Below are 19197 nucleotides of genomic sequence, written 5' to 3' on the forward strand. Positions count from 1 at the left end.
GGCGAACAAGAGCTGCGGGTGATAAACAAGAGTAGGTTGGTAAACAAAAATTGTGGCTGTTAAACTAGACCTACGGGTGGTAAACAACAGCTAGGGTGGTAAAAATAACCCAGGGTGGTGAACAATAGCTGAGGGTGGTAAACAAGAGCTGGGGATGGTGAACTACAACTAAGTAGGTGAACTAGAGCTTAGGGTGGCAAACAAGAGTTGTGGGTGTTGCACAAGTATTGTGGGTGGCAAACAAGACCTGGGGGTGGTGAACAACAGCTATGTTAATGGAACAAGAGCTGAGTGTGGTAAACAAGAATTATGAGTGGTAAACAAGTATTGAGGGTGGTAAACAACAGCTAGGTTAATGAAACAAGAGCTGAGAGTGGTAAACAAGTATTGAGGGTGGTAAACAACAGCTAGGTTAATGAAAAAAAACAACTAGGGTGGTAACAAAGAGGTGGGGTGGTAAACACGAACTAAAGGTGGTATACAAGAAATGATGGCGGTGAACAACAGGTAGGGTGGTGAACAAGAGCTGAGTGTGGTAACTAAGAACCCAGGGTGGTGAACAGGAGCTGGGTATGTTAAACAAGAACCGAGGGTAGTGAACAAGAGCTTATGGTGGACAAGAGTTTAGGGTGGTAAATAAGAATTGTGGGTTGTTAACAGGAACAAGAACTGTGAGTTAACACGTATTGTGGGTGGTAAACAAGTATTTTGGATGGTAAACAAGAGCTGGGGGTGGTAAACAGGAATTGTTGGTGGTTAACAAGAACTTACTTCCTTTAGCTCTTGTTTACCATCTCCAATTCTTGTTTACCACCCTTACACATTACTTACCACCCGTTAGTATTGTGTATTACCGTACGCCTTATTACCACCCGTATACATTACTTACCACCCGTCATTATGGTTTATTATCGTACGCCTTATTACCACCCTTACACATTACTTACCACCCGTCAGTATGGTTTATTATCGTACGCCTTATTACCACCCTTACACATTACTTACCACCTGTCAGTATGGTTTATTATCGTACGCCTTATTACCACCCTTACACATTACTTACCACCCGTCAGTATTGTGTATTACCGTACGCCTTATTACCACCTTTACAAATTACTTACCACCCGTCAGTATTGTGTATTATCGTACGCCTTATTACCACCCGTACACATTACTTACCACTCGTCAGTATTGTGGATTATCGCACGCCTTATTATACCTTAAACCTTATTACTTCAAATTCCACCCACCCCAATGCAGTGTATTTACCACCCACATACATTACTTACACATTCGCGATGGCTCCAACCATGGATTGATATTCTTTGGATTTTTCAACTCGATTTCCCCTTGTGGATGTTTGGGATCGGAGGGGCTTACTTGGAAAAAACGTCTAGGATAAATGTGACACAATTTGGACACGCGCCTGCTTTGTCTTTTTTTTTACCATTTACACATCTTCATCAACCTTTTTTTTACTTACGTAAAGACCCCCCTACAGTTGGAAATCGAAAATAAGAGTAGGCTAATGTCGCTGTCCTGACAAAATTCCCCTCATTGCACACTGCATGGCGTTTGCCCATCCTCAGTAGCCCATACAGGTGCAGAAATAGGACGTAAAACTTTATTTTATTTCATTTTTTTTTCTACGGATTTCTTATACAAACGTATGATGCTAAATTTCATAGCAACACTAACAGGGCCTTTTGGGATGTATGCTAATTTGGTGTAAACAAAATGGCGGAAATACTACTTTCGTTTCATTGCAAGAAATTCAATCTATATTAACACGGTCTTGTCTGAACCAGACAAAATCCATTACAAATTACTCAGAGTCGACTAATATGTCACTGAAAGAAACAATTATATCAAAAAGGCTGAGATTTCATGAATTTTTAGAGATTTTTTCTGCCACCCGGATGGCGAATAGTCAAATGAATGGACGTGGATTATTCGCCACCCGGGTGGCGAATATCCACGGCCCTGTTTTATGGCTGGCTGGATCATAATGATAATTAGGATGATAATAAAAATAAATGTGGTTGCTCTAGAATTAATTAAGCTCAATTATCTTTCAACGAATTTAATTGGTTTAGACCTAAATCCTCGATCAATCAAAGTAGTCACGGAATTGTCAACTTTTAGTTAAATCTACATGAAAAAAAACTCAGTAAACCTTCAGTAAATCAGGATGAAAATGATATAAAAAAAATGGTTAAATTAAAAGTAGGTAGCGAATAATGAGTCAAATGGTATGCTATTTAATGGTTGCTATGGTAACAGATGTGTAAAACTACATGCGTGTTAGTATGGAAGATACGTATAGAGCACAGAATAGATGATAAGTACACATCTACAAGGTCAAACTGTAAATACCAAGACATATATACTCTATCTCTGACAAGTAGTCCATACATGTCTGGATTTTTTAAGTAACGGTGCTTTGATTAATAATCTACTCATGTTAACTATTCCGAACCACCTTTGAAATATGGAAGCATATTGTGACACAATCATTAAATATCAGTATAGTCATATTGATCATATATAATTTATAATAATCATATAACATAGATTCTGGAAATTTTGTACAAAAAGCTCAAAAACTGATCGAAAGTGCGCTAAATGTATGACAAATCAAAAGTATGTCTCCACATTCGAATTAAAACGGTTCAACTACAATCCATCATATTATGCTTTTTGAAGATAACTATAGAGCCTATCATAATCAAACGATTAACCCCACAGTGATATTATTATTATTGGTTTCACAACCACCCATTTCGGACTAATAAGAGATAAAAATAGGCATAGCAAACTGGCACTAAAATAACCTGATTTCGTATATCAGCTCACTTGTTCTCTCAACAGCGCATTATCAACTGAAGAGAGATTTTCTTGTCTGTTTTGAGGATTATATTCCGTTTAATTTGAGAAAATAAGGCAGAAATATGGTAAGAATTGACTCAAGTTCTCTATTTTCTAGGAATACCTAAGAATGAAAACTAATTTTGATAACAAGCCAGTGATTCATTTCATTGTAAGACGCAATGAGATAAGATCTTCCATCTTGTTTTCAAGGGCATTTTCACCTTTGTTTAAGCACAATGGGAAGTGTAGGGAGTTGGATTCAGATCGAGCTTGCAACAGGATCTGATAGCACCGACGACTTAAACGGACGATCCACAGTAAACTGTTTAAAATTTACTTGTAGTTGGTTAGCTTTCCGTCGACCAGTAGCCCCAACCCCTCCCCACCCGCAGCACCGAATTTTTGACACAAAAGAAAAGGCCAAAACTCTCATAACTAGTTAAGAAAATCGACCAACCTCAGATATTTCGCCTCTCCTCGGACTTAAACCTGGCTCCGCCATTACATCCAAAGCGACGTGGATCAGAGCACTATCCTTATATAATGAATTCTACGGTTCGGTAATCTCGATAAGGCTAATACATTTTACTAGGGGGCCCCCCTCTATCCCGTCTGGCGCCGCCAGGGTTAATTTCAATAATTACACAATCTCTAATATTTTTCAGCGTGAGTGTATCAGTGTCCATGTTGGTCAAGCCGGGGTCCAGATTGGCAATGCCTGTTGGGAATTGTACTGTATGGAACATAACATCAATGTAGATGGCATGATGCAGGATGGAACCCAATTCTCAGACGATTCTTACAATACCTTCTTTAGTGAAACCAGTGGTGGCAAACATGTTCCTAGAGCTGTCTTTGTAGATCTTGAGCCAACTGTTGTAGGTAAGATATATTATAGAATCTGAGCCAGCTGTTGTAGGTAAGATAATTATATTATAGAATCTGAGCCAACTGCTGTAGGTAAGATATATTATAGAATCTGAGCCAACTGTTGTAGGTAAGATAATTATATTATAGAATCTGAGCCAACTGTTGTAGGTAAGATATATTATAGAATCTGAGCCAACTGTTGTAGGTAAGATAATTATATTATAGAATCTGAGCCAACTGCTGTAGGTAAGATATATTATAGAATCTGAGCCAACTATTGATGGTAAGATATATTATAGAATCTGAGCCAACTGTTGTAGGTAAGATAATTTTATTATAGAAGTTTAGGTAAGTTATTTTGAAGATTATGAACCGACTGTTGTAGGTAATCTATAATATTGTAGGTTAGTTTCTTAACCAACGGTTGAAGGTAAGCTATATTGTTAGTTAGATTCTGAACCATTGGTTGTAGGTAAGTTTAATTGTGGATTATGAACCGACAGTTCGTCGAACGCTATAGTGTAGGCTAGATTTATTTTGAGCCAATGTTTGTAGGCAAGGTATTGTGTAGATTATGAACCGACTGTAATAGGTTAGGTATAGTGTAGATTATGAACCGACTGTTGTAGATAAGGTATGTAGTGTAGATTATGAACGACTGTTGTAGATAAGGTATGTAGTGTATATAATGAACCGACTGGTGTAGGTAATGTATATTGTAGGTTATGGGCCGACTAGTGTAGGTAAGGTGTAAGCTATTGTAGATTATGAACTGACTGTTAAAGGTTAGCTATATATTGTGGATTCTGAGCAAACTTCGATTTTACGATTGTCAGTAATAAACATTGAAACGATCATTGTTGCAAAAGATAATATAAACTATGCTGACATGTGCTAGAGTACGACATTTCAGAATGTCAGTAACGGCCCAATGTCCAAACTGTAGCCTATGTTATGGTGACTTGTTTTCTCAATTTGGGAGAAAAAAGTAGGACTTAAAACTCCAATAGCTTTTCTTTACGTTTTCAGATGAGGTAAGGTATGGACGATACAGATCACTCTTTCATCCAGAACAACTCATCACTGGTAAAGAAGACGCTGCAAATAACTACGCCAGAGGTCACTATACAGTAGGCAAAGAGATAGTAGATCAAGTCCTTGACAAAATCCGAAAGCTTTCAGATCAATGTACAGGTCTTCAGGGCTTTCTGATCTTCCACAGTTTTGGGGGAGGAACTGGTTCAGGTTTCACGTCCCTCTTAATGGAGCGCCTTAGTGTGGATTACGGCAAGAAATCGAAGTTAGAATTCGCCATTTATCCTGCTCCCCAAGTTTCCACAGCTGTGGTTGAGCCTTACAATTCCATACTGACAACTCACACCACACTGGAACACTCCGATTGTGCATTTATGGTCGACAATGAAGCTATTTACGATATCTGTCGAAGGAATCTGGACATTGAGAGACCGAGCTACATCAATTTGAATCGTTTGATAGGTCAAGTTGTCAGCTCCATTACAGCCTCTCTAAGATTTGATGGTGCCCTTAATGTTGATCTGACCGAGTTCCAAACCAACCTGGTACCTTATCCTCGAATTCACTTTCCGTTGGTCACTTACGCTCCCGTAATTTCAGCAGAGAAAGCTTACCATGAGCAGCTCTCGGTTGCTGAGATCACGAACGCCTGTTTCGAGCCAGCCAACCAGATGGTCAAATGTGATCCTCGTCATGGTAAATACATGGCTTGCTGTTTGTTGTACCGGGGTGATGTTGTTCCCAAGGATGTCAACACAGCTATTGCTACAATCAAGACAAAGAGAACTATCCAATTCGTAGATTGGTGTCCAACTGGTTTCAAAGTTGGAATCAACTACCAACCACCAACGGCAGTACCTAACGGAGATTTGGCCAAGGTACAAAGGGCTGTTTGCATGTTGAGCAACACAACAGCCATTTCAGAGGCTTGGGCTCGTCTTGATCATAAATTCGATCTTATGTACGCCAAGAGGGCTTTCGTCCATTGGTATGTAGGTGAAGGTATGGAAGAAGGCGAATTTGCCGAAGCTAGAGAAGATTTGGCTGCTTTGGAGAAGGATTATGAAGAAGTTGGTGTGGACTCAACAGAAGCAGAAGAAGGAGACGAAGGGGAGGAATACTAAATCACGCACACCAAATACTTGATTAAATGATTTAAGCTGTCCAATCTTGTTATCAAATATTTCCATGGGTGGGCAGCAACTGCTGATGTTACTGGTCATGTTGAAATTAAGAGTGATTTCTGTCATAAATTTTCAGTGTTTATCCTAAGAGCAGTTCGTGTCTAGCTACAGAAAAAGATATCAGGAAAGGGGGTTCTGAAATCTTTTAAGGGGGCTTAACTATATGACATGACTGGAAAAACATTCAACCAATCAAATTCATATTAAGTGGGAAAATCAACATTTTTTTCTGTAGAATTAGGTAAGCATTAATGATAACATTTGAATAAGTCATTATTTCCATTACATGGTTTATTTCTAGATATAAAATAATATATAAATAATTGAAACAGAGATCCTCAAGATAATACTCAACCATGACTTTAATTAACATGAGTGATACTAATCATTAACATAGTTTGACTAACTTTAAAATAATCATACTACAGTAGTTAGATTCACATTGATATCTCTACCATATATAACAATACCAAGATCGAGAACAGAGAAAACATAAAAATAATCATCAACTCAGTGCACAAAAAAACAAAAGAGACCAACTATTTCAGTCCAATTCTAATTGTGTGATCAGAGCTAAAGAATGCTGTTCAAACGAAATTAAAAAAACAAACAAAACTACCAAAACAAACAAATATATATACAAACATGTATAAATATAATCATTAAAATATTCAGCAGTAATAGAAAATTAAAATTCAATGGAAAATGAACACAATAATGGTAACAAAGGCAGATTTTCACAGGATTTCACTTTGCATTGATATAAAGTTGAACTAGAATATTAATAACCTATAACGTGCATATTTAGGCAGTAATTTTTTGGTCATAGCTTGCTCCTCAGGCCATGAAAATTAAAGTTATAAATTATTCTACTTTCACTTCCAAAATCATTTTAGATATATTCTCATGCTCGGAAGCCCCCATTTTCCCTTCTGTCGATGAAATCCTGGCTAGGACACTGCCTGCAACTCAAACACATAGCATTCTTTGTTGCTCCTATGGCCTGGGAACAATCAGAATCTCTCAGCAGTTTCAGTAAAACAGCAGTAGACTGGAATGGTGGGACATTTGGCAATGGATTTTTTTTAGCTAGTACAAAGACCCATGTGCTGTCCTGGCAAAATTTCCCACATATAGCTAACATAATGCAATGGTCTATCTTGTTTAGCTAAGTAATAGAATTCAAAAATAGACCGCAGTCAACCAAGACTTTTACATTTTCAAATCTTATTTCTCTATCACAGAAAATCCATATATAACAAATATTTAGTATACTGAATAACAAAATATAAAAGAACATGTGGACCCTTCTGGATTCATTAAGAATGAACAAGTCAGTTAGATGTTATCTTAATCAAGGGACAGCGACCCAGTGTACATAAAGTTTAAAAACCTCAGTTGCTGGTTGTATGTATTTCACTATGTATTTCACTATGTATTTCACTATGTTTTACAAAGGAAAGTTTATATAAGTATATATAATTGTACTTAATACACGACACACTTTTGACAATTGTTGACAATCAATGTTTTTGTTTTTTTTGGATAAAACATCAGTTTGATAGAACATAAGTTTGACTTAGAACATCACCCTAGCACGGACTATCATTTGATGATAATTGTACATTAACACAAGTTTTACTAAGAACATCAAATGGAATAGAATTCACTTTGGTTGGAATATTATTGCACTATATATGGAGTTATAAGTTTGACATGGAATACATCTGGATATGTGAACTTATCTTTAACATGGAAGACATAAGTTTGACAGTGAAGAAATCAGTTTGTAAAGAAATCAGTTTGACTGTTGATTAAGCTGAAGCTTTAGAATCACTAGGAGTTTGAAAGGAGGGTTCTTTATTCATAGCAGTATTGATTAGAACTGTGGATATACTGGGGTCTGTTACTCCATACCTACAATAAAACAACAGGCTTACAGAAATTGGAAAGTTTCTATCATCATCCAAAAATTGTCAAATAATTTTGTAGAGAACCAAACCAAAGATGTTAACTTATGCACAGGTTTACAAAAAGATAGCTTGCCAGGCAAGGTAATATACGCCCACTGATAGCTTTGTTTGAAATTGAATATTTGTTAGAAAATAGCAAACATAGACACCAGGAAATATTCAACTTATACCCAAATCCATCACAAACTGTGCCATCACAAGTTAAAAATCAAACACATTTGTAAGAATAACGGCAATAACTTGTATTTTATATTTCAAAAGGTTTAGTTTTGATTGTGATCAATTTCATCAAGTTGTCAAATTTGTTTTAGACTTCTGCTTGGTAGAATAAAAATTACGTGTTTTACAAGATTTTTGATCAGATTTATCCTTGGGTGATTTCAATAAGTCTGTCATGAATTGTGTATTTGCAGATTATATTCAAGCAAATTAGGTTGAAATATTTTTTTAAAAGTTTTATGTATCGAGTTTATGACAGGTGAGAGTTGCTAATATTTACCACCTTTTTTCTCCTGTTGAATTTAATCTTTTTATATCCTAACATTTTTTTTCTCGAAGATTTGATTAGTTTGCATGAAATGCAATGGATTTGTAAGTATACTTGATTGCAGCTGTCTTGGTTAATAAGGACAAGAAAAGTCACCACAATAAATGCAGTCTGACATAAACTCATTAGGCCTATTTAAAAGTGGTGGGCAAGTTGTAAAAGACTATATAAAGGTAGTGGGCAAGTTGTAAAAGACTATTTAAAAGTAGTGGGCAAGTTGTCAAAACACAGCCACCACAATATTGCAGTCTGACATACAAACTCATTTATAGGCCTATAGTAGCCTATTCCTATAGTAGCCTACTTATCCAGCAACTCAATTCAATCTTCCAAGAAACCAAACCTTTCCCCTATGACCCATGTTTAATTTCATTTTTGTATCAGCACAATTGGTGAAAATGAAATGATTAAGCAAACCTTTTCTCTTGAATGACATTTATAAAATGAAATCAGATAAGCTATGATTGGATATCTGTCTTGGATTTTCCACTTGGTCTATTTATAGTATCTTATGATGCTGTACATGTATGGTGGCTGGTTGGGGGACATGTTAAATGATTAAATTAAATTTTCTTATTTGTTAACCAAAATAGTTTCTCAGGAAAATAATGACATCTATTGTAAATTGTGATTATGAACAAAAAAATTGTGACTTGTAGAGTCTGTCAAGAATTGTGCCTCCTAGAGTGTTTACGAGCTAAAAATTGAACGCGTTTTCAAGAACAAGGGCAATAATTCATACTACATATTTTTCGATTTCCCTGATTTTTCTATAGGGTTTATCCTTGGGTGAATACGAACACTCATACCAAGTTTCGTCAAAATCTGTCAAGAATTGTGCCTTCTAGAGTGTTTACGAGCTAAAAATTGAACGCGTTTGCAAGAACAAGGGCAATAATTCATACTAAATATTTTTCGATTTCGCTGATTTTCAATAGGGTTTATCCTTGGGTGATTGCGAACACACATACTAAGTTTCGTTAAAATCCGTCAAGAATTGTGCCCTGTAGAGTGTTTACGAGCAATTGTGGACGGACGGACCGACGGACATGGGTGACGACAATATACGCCCCCCCATTTCATGTGGGCGTATAAAAAAGCTTTATGAACAATATCTAATCAATTCCCTCCAAATTTCTTAATTCAATTTGGGTAGTTACTTACCAGAAAACTGTCCATTTACTATTGGTCCAACTTCCTTCACATTTCTTAAAATACCTGAAAAATTTAAATTACCTTTAAATTCATTCAAAGCAAATTAAAGCCCTTCAAGAATGAAATATATTTTATGTTTATAAAATGCGAGGTAGCTCAGATGGTAACCAGTTGGTAAACCAAAACATGGTCAAAGATTGAATGTTGATATTGATGGCTAATGCAGAATTTATAACCTGAATGTCATTTTGCAATGCTTACCATGAGTTGATGAAGTTATCAATGCGAGATCTCCAAAATAACTGTTGATAATCTTGTCTTATGGTATCCCATAATAATTCACTAGTTCCCTCCCCTTGAGCTTTAGCAGACACACCTAATTTACATAAATAAGGGATGTTTGTTTCTTCATCTCTCAATATGACTGCTCCAGCATTGTAACTGAAATGTTTAAAAGTGAAAATTAATAAATCATCACAAAGCAACAAGTTAGAGAAAATTCCCATATTGAGAAAACTGTAATAACTGGATGGTTGCAGATTATGACCACTCAGGCCAACTTTAGATAAAATTTTTAAAGGCAGAACATGAGCAACTGGTAGCAACTGAAAAATTTCAGTAGATGGATATTCAAGTTGACTTAATTCAGTAATTGATCAAAACCACTAGATACTACCAGCTGCTAGCAATTATTGAAAATATAGTAAGAAATGATAAGCAGATTCTGCCTGTCACAAGGTTGAGCTGAACCCCATTTAGTGATATCAAAATTTCTGTGAAGTTGAAGGCACTAGTAAATTGTATAAACTGGTATATGGATAAATGATCTTACCTTTTGGACAAATAAATTCTGTCAATCTTATCTTCAATTTCTTCAAAATATTCAGGTTTTAGATTTTTCTTAAACGACCTTTAAAAATAGAATCAAAATAAAATCAAGATTAAATTTTTTTTTTATTGAAAATGAAAATTCTACTTTTTGAAACATAAAGTTGAAAGGTGTCAATTATCCTGTACTCCTACAATTCTATGTGAGAGCTTTTTCAATATAGACAAAAATTGAGAAATTTGCTTACTTATTGAAGAGTGCAGTAAATCTATCCATATCCATACCATCTAATGTTCTATATCTCTGAATAGGTTCCGTTATTTTAAAGAATGTTCCCGAGCCTGAAAAAGGAAAAATGCAGAACTGTTTACAGTGAAAGGAGGGATGCCAAAAAATCTCAATGTTTACTCTACTTCATGAGCCAGTTTTTAAAAATCTCAAAAAGGGACCATCAAAGTGACCATTTTAAAGGAAAAACTGAAATCTGGCCACAGGGATGTCATCTTGGTTACAGGCTCTGCAATAAACCAATCTTACCTCTATGAGTGAAAAGTTCTTTAAGAAGATTATTAACAGATGTTATAACAACTGAAGATTCACTGGGCAATTTACATAATAATTCATATATATCTTGAGTCTGAAATGCAACCATTTAACAAAAGATAAAGATAGCTTGCCAGGCAAGGTAACATACGCCCACTGGCAGCTGTCAGAAATGATTAAACAGTCTTTAGTGACTACAGGGTTGCACAATATAGCTAATAGAGAAAAACGTCAGGTCAGACACGATATTTCGGTGAAAAATTATCCGATCATAATGAAAATCGATAGATCATCATGAAAATCAATAGGGATCATTTTCATAACGACATAGACATACAAAATAAAAATCAAAAGAATCTGTAAAGAATTGTAGCCTGTAGAGTGAGCACGAGTTGCACAATATAGCTAATAGAGTAAAACGTCAAATCAGACACGATATTTCGGTGAAAAATTATCCGATCATCACGAAAATCAATAGGGATCATCTTCATAATGACATTGACACACAAAATAAAAATCAAAAGAATCTGTAAAGAATTGTAGCCTGTAGAGTGAGCACGAGTTGCTCAATATAGCTAATAGAGAAAAGCGTCAAGTCAGACACGATATTTCGGTGAAAAATTATCCTATCATCACGAAAATCAATAGGGATCATCTTCATAATGACATTGACACACAAAATAAAAATCAAAAGAATCTGTAAAAAATTGTAGCCTGTAGAGTGAGCACGAGTTGCACAATATAGCTAATAGAGAAAAATGTCAAGTCAGACACGATATTTCGGTGAAAAATTATCCGATCATCACGAAAATCAATAGGGATCATCTTCATAATGACATTGACACACAAAATAAAAATCACAAGAATCTGTAAAGAATTGTAGCCTGTAGAGTGAGCACGAGCCAAATGTGAACGGACTGACGGACCGACGGGGTGATTACAATATACGCCCATCTTACGTGGGCGTATAAAAATCTGTCCAATGAGGAACAATAAAATATATTTGAACATCTTTAAAGGGATGTAACTGTTCCTTAGCTCATAAAATAAAATCAAACGTCTGATATCTCTACAATTCAACAAATCAATACCATGGAAGTTTGGATTGTAGCACTTCCTTGCAGACATTTACATTCCAATGTGAAAGGACTTCATATTTTCTAAGCATAACCTTTGTAATACACAGTAAATGCATACCTTTTAAGAAATACAAAACAAACCTTGTGTAAAATGTCTTTATTTAACCACGACTTTTTATCATTAGACTCCAGATCTACTGGTAAATTAACATTGGCCACAACCTGTAAATTAAAAAAGATAAAGAACTCATAAAAGGCCTAAAACTTATGAAGATACAAGTCTTATTAAGCAGATGGGGTAAAGAAAATGAACCATATCATTGAAGATGCAATGAGAAACATTTTACCAAATGCTAATTTGCTATCTAAAAGCATGTGAAAAATCTTCTATCAAGCAATGGATCCAAGAATTAAAAGAACTTTCTGCAAGAAAGCTGGATCTGTATTATTTACTGACCAAATTTTTATTAAATTCAATATCCAAAATCCAATCTTACCTGATCAATATTGTTAACAAAGCCGCCATTTAAGTTTATCTTCATGACTTTAAGGGGTTTTAGAATTTGAGACAGTTGCCTAGTAACAGACCATAAATCAAGGGAGAGAATTTGTCCGTCTGTTGTTTCACCCAGGGAAGAGATGACTGGTATATGTTGAGTTAATAAACACCATTGAACAATATCACTATCTATATCCATGATTTCACCAGAATATTTGGTGCTGTAATAATATGTAAAACTCTATTTCATTTCAAATGACGAAATTATTTGTTATCCTAGATACTGTTGTTACAGTCTATTCACAGGGATTCAAAATCTTGAGTCATCATATTATATGCATTTTTAAATATCCCAAAGCCCATTCTTGCTCTTAAGCATTGTGTTACCACTTCAGAAATATTTCAAATGTAGTTATGTGGTGTTAAATTCAAGTAAACACTGTCAAGTTATCTCAAACAAGTGGAATCACAATTATAATCTAAACCAGCAGCCTATGGTAAGCTATGTAATTCTTGAAGAGGCTATATTCAGTGGCAGAGCCAGGTTTAAGTCCGAGGGGGGGTGAAATATCTGAGATTGCTCAAATTTCTAATATAGTTGTGAGATTTTTGCCCGAAAAACTTGCTTTCGGGGCTGCGAGGGGGGGGGTGGCTGCCCCCTCTGCCCCACCTTGGGTTCCGCCACTGGCTATATTACACATCAATTCTGTACAAGGCCAAGGTGTCATGGCTAACTTAAGTCCGTATACCTACCCTTCCAAGGCTTTTGCTTTTATAACACCACTACCCACAAATAATGGTCTAGCTTGAACACCATGAGATTCTAATAAACTAGTGAATACTGTCATATCTAATGCTGTTTTAGTTTTCAATTTCTGAAAATGACAAAAAGAGAAAAAAAATAAGAGTCTTACTAAATGGTGAATATCAATTTAAAAAAACAAGGAACCAAGAAATATTTTTCGAAATTTCCTAAGTAGATGGCATGTTATTTTAATACTGTTCTGTTATTACCAATTATGTCATTGTCATTCAAGATCGTGCTAACACTCTTCAGTTGTGACTGTCAAATCGAGCTTCATTTTCAAGTTTAAAAACTATATCATTTAAAGCAAACATCTTGGTTTACCTGGAAGTCATCTTGTGATAGAGTTGTACCATGTTTTATTCTAGGACCACACACTATCACAGGTTTCATTTTATTACGATGTAGAAACGAGAGACTGGATGATAGGATTTCAAGCTGAAATACAAATCAAAGAATTGCAATATTATCTTAAGATAGATAGCCGTTTCTTCAATCCTCTTTTTTTTACTTCTTAGTGGGCTAATAAAAATGGAGCCATGTTAAATATTGTAAATTATCAAAACCTTAACTGATGCCAGCTGTGCTTTGTTTGTCTTATCCAAACAACTTGATGTTTTAACCTTACCAACTCTCTAAAATACATAACGGACAAAACTAAATGAAGAACTGCACGGCTGCATCACAATAGGCTAGACAATTAGCCAGAAATCACCTCAAACAACTATGGCCTCATTATTTCTACACTACCCAAAGTTCTTATGACTTACTTGTTGAGGGTGACAGAATAATTCTGGATCAATTTGAAACACAGCAAAAGCTTGTTGTTCTTCTACAGTAGCAAAATGTTTTAACCAAAATCTGGCTTCTTTTGGATCTGTGCCAACCTGGTGATAGAGAATAAACATTGACACACATTTATAACTTTTGACCTGTCATGATATGTTTAGGCTAGAGTGAAGATCATTCAGCTTCTGAAGTATGACCAAAGTGTTGGCAGCAAGATATGTCAACTCTAATTCAGAGAAAGGCAAAACTTTCATAAATTTTCACTATGTTTCAATACATATACATGACTTTATGAGCATTTGTGTTAATGTAATCTAAGACTGTAGCAAAGGATCTACAACATTTTTAAAAAGTAACAAATATTCATGTGGTCACACTAGATTTGATAAAAACTTAGGTAAAGTGGGTACAGTCTAAACTGAGCTGAGACTAAACTGAGCTAAGACTAAACTGAGCTAAGTCTAAACTGAGCTAAGATTAAACTGAGCTAAGAGTACTAAACTGAGCTAAGACTAACTGAGCTAAGAGTACTAAACTGAGCTAAAAGTACTAAACTGAGCTAAGACTCACTAAGCTAAGGCTAAACTGTGCTATGACTAAACTGAGCTAAGTCTAAACTGTGCTATGACTAAACTGAGCTAAGACTAACTAAGCTAAGACTAAACTGAGCTATGACTAAACTGAGCTAAGACTAAACTGAGCTATGACTAAACTGAGCTAAGGCTAAACTGTGCTATGACTAAACTGAGCTATGACTAAACTGAGCTAAGTCTTAACTGAGGTTTTTTATTTAAATTTTAAATCACTCATTACCTCATTGAGAAAGCGTCGTAAATCAGAAACTGTTTCATCTGTCATCAAAAAAGATTTCTCAGAGAAACTACTAAAAGATTTCCATGAAGTAATGACAGGCGTTGGCACTGGATCTAAATTTCCTCCAATATGAATTGATCTGAAAATATAAATTTCCTTTTTTAAAGAAAACAAAACACAGCTTTAAATCCAATCATTCTGCTCCTTAAAAAACTAATAAAAATATAGTGTGCAATGAGGAAAATTTGCTAGGATAGCATCATTTATCTACCACACATTACCTAGCAGATTCTAAATTTCATAGGGCCATAGCATGCATAAAATATTGGGTTTCCTTATTTTTAGTGTCAAATTAAGCAAACTATTTGATTAATCGGTGTTTCTAATGAAATATCGTGTATTCTTAATCATATCATTATTGCATATAATTAAGAGTTTTAACCAATCATATGTATGTATATAGTCTGGATAAACAAAAAAAGACTTTTTGACCATTCTTGATCGGTCACTCATTTGAATTCTGCTGGTATTTCTCTTCTAATTTAGCTAATTATGATTAAGATTTTTCTGAATTTGAACAAGGGTTTGTGACAAATTAAATATTGGCTCTTTCCAGTCATGAGTCATCGGCAAACTACAGAGGTCAATGATTATTGTGGTTAATGAGTAAGAATGGAGATGCTGCATTCCCTACTGGTCTAGACTTTCATCCACTAATGAGGACTGACAATAAGCAGTATGTGGTACTGACAGTTTAAGTAAAAGAAACATTAATTAAATAAATGAATTCTTTTTTACCTTGAAGCACCATGCTGTGTTGAACAGAAAGTACCTGTCCTTTGATGATATCTTGAAGGACCATTACTCTCAGTGATAATGGAAATACATGTCCGAGAATAATGCTGCCATCTACATTGTGAAATATTAGACTTCTGAATAAGTTTTGACAATACTTGAAGTGACATCTTTCTACAATCAAAAAATATATTTTTTAGCAAGAATCACAATGGTGCAGAAAAATTTGTATATGCCTGATACAGTTTTCATAATGTCAAGCAATTACAAACTGCCTCTAATAACTTGGCTGCAACAACCACCTTTCTAGTTACTCATAGAAGTTTGTAAATGCAGCAATCTGGTTAGATTGTATGTTCGCGAATACAACCAATCAAAGCCCTCAACAGAAAGTCTGGAAAGCCAAAAGCCAGAATTTAATCATTCTGTCAAGGAAGATTTAGAAAATCTGTAATCTGTAAAACAACAAAGGTAGGTATCAGATTCAAGGTATTAGTACGAAGACTTGACATTGTGAATACTGTTCAAAATTAGACAAAAGCTAAAAGATTTTAAGGCTTAACAATATGTAAAAAGGATAAGTAATAGTAAAATAGGACTGGTAAAATGAGATGAAATCTTACAGCCTCATTCTGATGTCTGTGGTTCCTGTCATTCCAGAAAGACTTTCAAAATTAATAAATTCAAAATGCCAAGTAAGCTTGAATGATTTTAGCAATAGTGACATCAAAATCTTGTCTGGTTTTCATGTTAACTGGACAACTTTTTCTATATCTAGTTCTAATTCAGATTGTCATACTGAAAACTGTCAACTTTAGTTTAAACATAAATCTTTAAGATGTAAAAGCAAAAATTATTCCTTCATAATACAATACCTGGAAAATTAAAGTGCTCTTAGGATGTGGTCAGTCTACAGTCGGTTTAAAATTGATCAGTAACATTTTATTTCCATATTTAAATATTTGGTATAATGTCTACCCAAACAATTTTAAATTCTTTAATCTATTAATCCTATGTATCAGTGATTAACAGAGATTAATCCAATTATTAAGGAGATAAATATTGTCGGTAACTAGCCTAATTGTTTCTAATTGTACCTAATAAATAAAAAGGTGGTGATTAAAAGGATTAGGAGATTTCTGAATGGATATATAATCTAGGAAAATTAAGGTAGCTGTTTGTCACCATAGCAACCAATGTTAAAAAACAAGGTAGTATATCACCAAGGAAAACCAACACATAGTGAAAGGAGATAAACATTAAACAATATTTATTGAAATGTAATAATTTTATTACAAATATTATAAAGATAGCTTGCCAGGCAAGGTAACATACGCCCACCACCAGCTGTCAGAAGTGATAACAAAATCTTAAGTGGCATAATAAATAATTTTCAAATAATCTTAAAATCATCTATAAGTCAAAGCAAAAACCTGAAACAGTTCATCCAATTATTACCAATTTCTAACTTGACCGCAGATCTCATCAATATATACATGCATATCTAGTTTCATCAAGATTGGATAAAAACTGTAGTCTCTATTGTGCCTGCAGGTCGAATTTGACAAGTTTTTACTAAGTCAAAGGGAATAACTCTGAACCTGTTCATCTGATTGTTACTAATTAAGAACTTGACTGAGATATCATCACCAAGTTTCATGAAGATAGGATAAAAACTGTAGCGCGAAGGACGGACTGACGGACAGAGGCGATGGCAATATATGTCCACATTTCCATGTGTGTGTATAAAAATACAAATTAGCTAAACTGGAGGTTGGATTAAAATGAAAAGAAATAAAATAATACTATTCCTCCTATATTTCTATTTCAGGAGTATAAGGAAAGCAGATGAAACACAAATGAGTCACAAGATCTGAAACCCCATGTCACTGTGTTTTATTGCCTGGACATACTTTAGGAACTTGCACTAAAAACACAAATCATCTAGATCATTTTGAAATAAGGCTGCAAACTTAACAAAAATAGCGTATTAGGAATATATGAAAACTCACAATACCTTTACTAAAAATTGAATAACTTAACCGCTCAAAAATTGCTCTTACCTTTCAATAATCCAGTAACACATTAGCACAGTAAGAGACATTTATTGGCACATTCTACATCTAGTATCATATAAACTATACAGCTGATTGCAATCACACTTTTTCATGTGAAATGACTTGTAGATATCTGCAAATCAATAAATAAATTTTCATTCATTCTTTACATTAGCTTATCTATTCATCTATTTTATTGTTTGACAAATATCATTCCCGATTCCACTCAGCACTCCACTGTAAAGGAAATTAAATTCTACAGCCTGTAGCACACATGGCCTGGCGTCCCATCCGAGCGACTTGACGTTTTTTCCATGTCAGGTGCATCACTGAGGCAATGCGGCTCCCTTGGCATTCCACTGTGAAAGTGCCACAGATTACTCTGTCTTTGGAAGGTTGTGAAACCGGAAGTAGAAGTAAGACATCAAAAATGAAAGTATCAAATATTAAAAATCAATGGGTAACCAACGTCAATGACCTTTGATCTTATAAAAGTGAAGGTCAACGAGGTATTGAGGTATGCAAAGTTCTTTTTTATTTAAGAAATGTATGTTAGTTGTGCCCCTGCCCAAAAATAAAAATAATTAATTCAGCCTGGATGTGCCATGCCAACCTCAACATCATATTGAGAAATGAGATATACATAGGGCCTACATCCATCAAAAAAAAATATTGTAAAAACACTCAAACTTAAGAAACTTTTATTTTGTTATAGAGAGCATGGAAAACACATTCAGAATTCCAGAAAGTTAATTAGATCTCATGCATGATAGTACAAAGTTGTAAATTTGGCTGTTATTGGACAGCTATAGATGTCAAAGGTCAAATATGACAGCATCAACTGAAAGCCAAGGTCAATTACCTTTGAACCAATAAACGTCAAGGTTATCAAAGGTCATGAGCCTTAAAACTTCCAAAAAAATTCAACCGGAAATTGCAAAAAGAATCAAAATCATCTAAATCGTATAAACCATAGGCCTAATGTCTGAATCGACTAATTTCAGGAAAATCAAAATGGAGGCCAAAGTATTATTTCCGGAATGGATTTTCAAATCAGCTGTAGAATAACTTTGGCTTCAGATCGTCAAAATGTTGTTGACATTTATTAATCACACCGAGTTAATTCAACCGGAAGTTGAAATCAATTTTAAACCGATAGTAAAGCAAAAATTTGAGGTGAAATATCTGGAATGTATGTAATTATATACATATATGTACTTGATTTATTTACCAGATACCCTAGAGTTTAAATTTCTTGTTCACTAATTATAGGCTTAAAAGCATTGAGGTTGAAAGCTAGAAGTTTCAATAGAACCAAAAACAAGGGGACAAGGTCTGTGCTAGGCTGTTCAC

General features: G+C 34.8%; 2 protein-coding genes across 2 annotated transcripts; one reads left to right on the forward strand and one right to left on the reverse strand.

Annotated features, from left to right (window-relative positions):
* The first annotated feature begins 2834 nt into the window (after positions 1 to 2834).
* LOTGIDRAFT_200360 (hypothetical protein) lies at positions 2835 to 5943 on the forward strand. Its single transcript, XM_009049867.1, has 3 exons — positions 2835 to 2954; positions 3537 to 3753; positions 4771 to 5943. The coding sequence occupies exons 1-3, from the start codon at positions 2952 to 2954 to the stop codon at positions 5898 to 5900; spliced, it is 1350 nt and encodes a 449-aa protein (XP_009048115.1). The 5' UTR covers positions 2835 to 2951; the 3' UTR covers positions 5901 to 5943.
* A 1831-nt stretch (positions 5944 to 7774) lies between these two features.
* Positions 7775 to 17873, reverse strand: LOTGIDRAFT_238302 (hypothetical protein; the record flags this gene model as incomplete). Its single annotated transcript, XM_009049868.1, has 14 exons — positions 7775 to 7877; positions 9645 to 9698; positions 9897 to 10076; positions 10468 to 10545; positions 10712 to 10805; positions 11002 to 11101; positions 12228 to 12308; positions 12584 to 12806; positions 13339 to 13460; positions 13715 to 13828; positions 14161 to 14277; positions 14993 to 15131; positions 15791 to 15961; positions 17851 to 17873. 14 exons carry the CDS (start codon positions 17871 to 17873, stop codon positions 7775 to 7777), a joined length of 1599 nt encoding a protein of 532 aa, XP_009048116.1.
* Positions 17874 to 19197: the final 1324 nt, after the last annotated feature.

Source organism: Lottia gigantea (genome assembly GCF_000327385.1).
Source record: "Lottia gigantea unplaced genomic scaffold LOTGIsca_140, whole genome shotgun sequence".
Classification (NCBI taxonomy): Eukaryota; Metazoa; Mollusca; class Gastropoda; family Lottiidae; genus Lottia; species Lottia gigantea.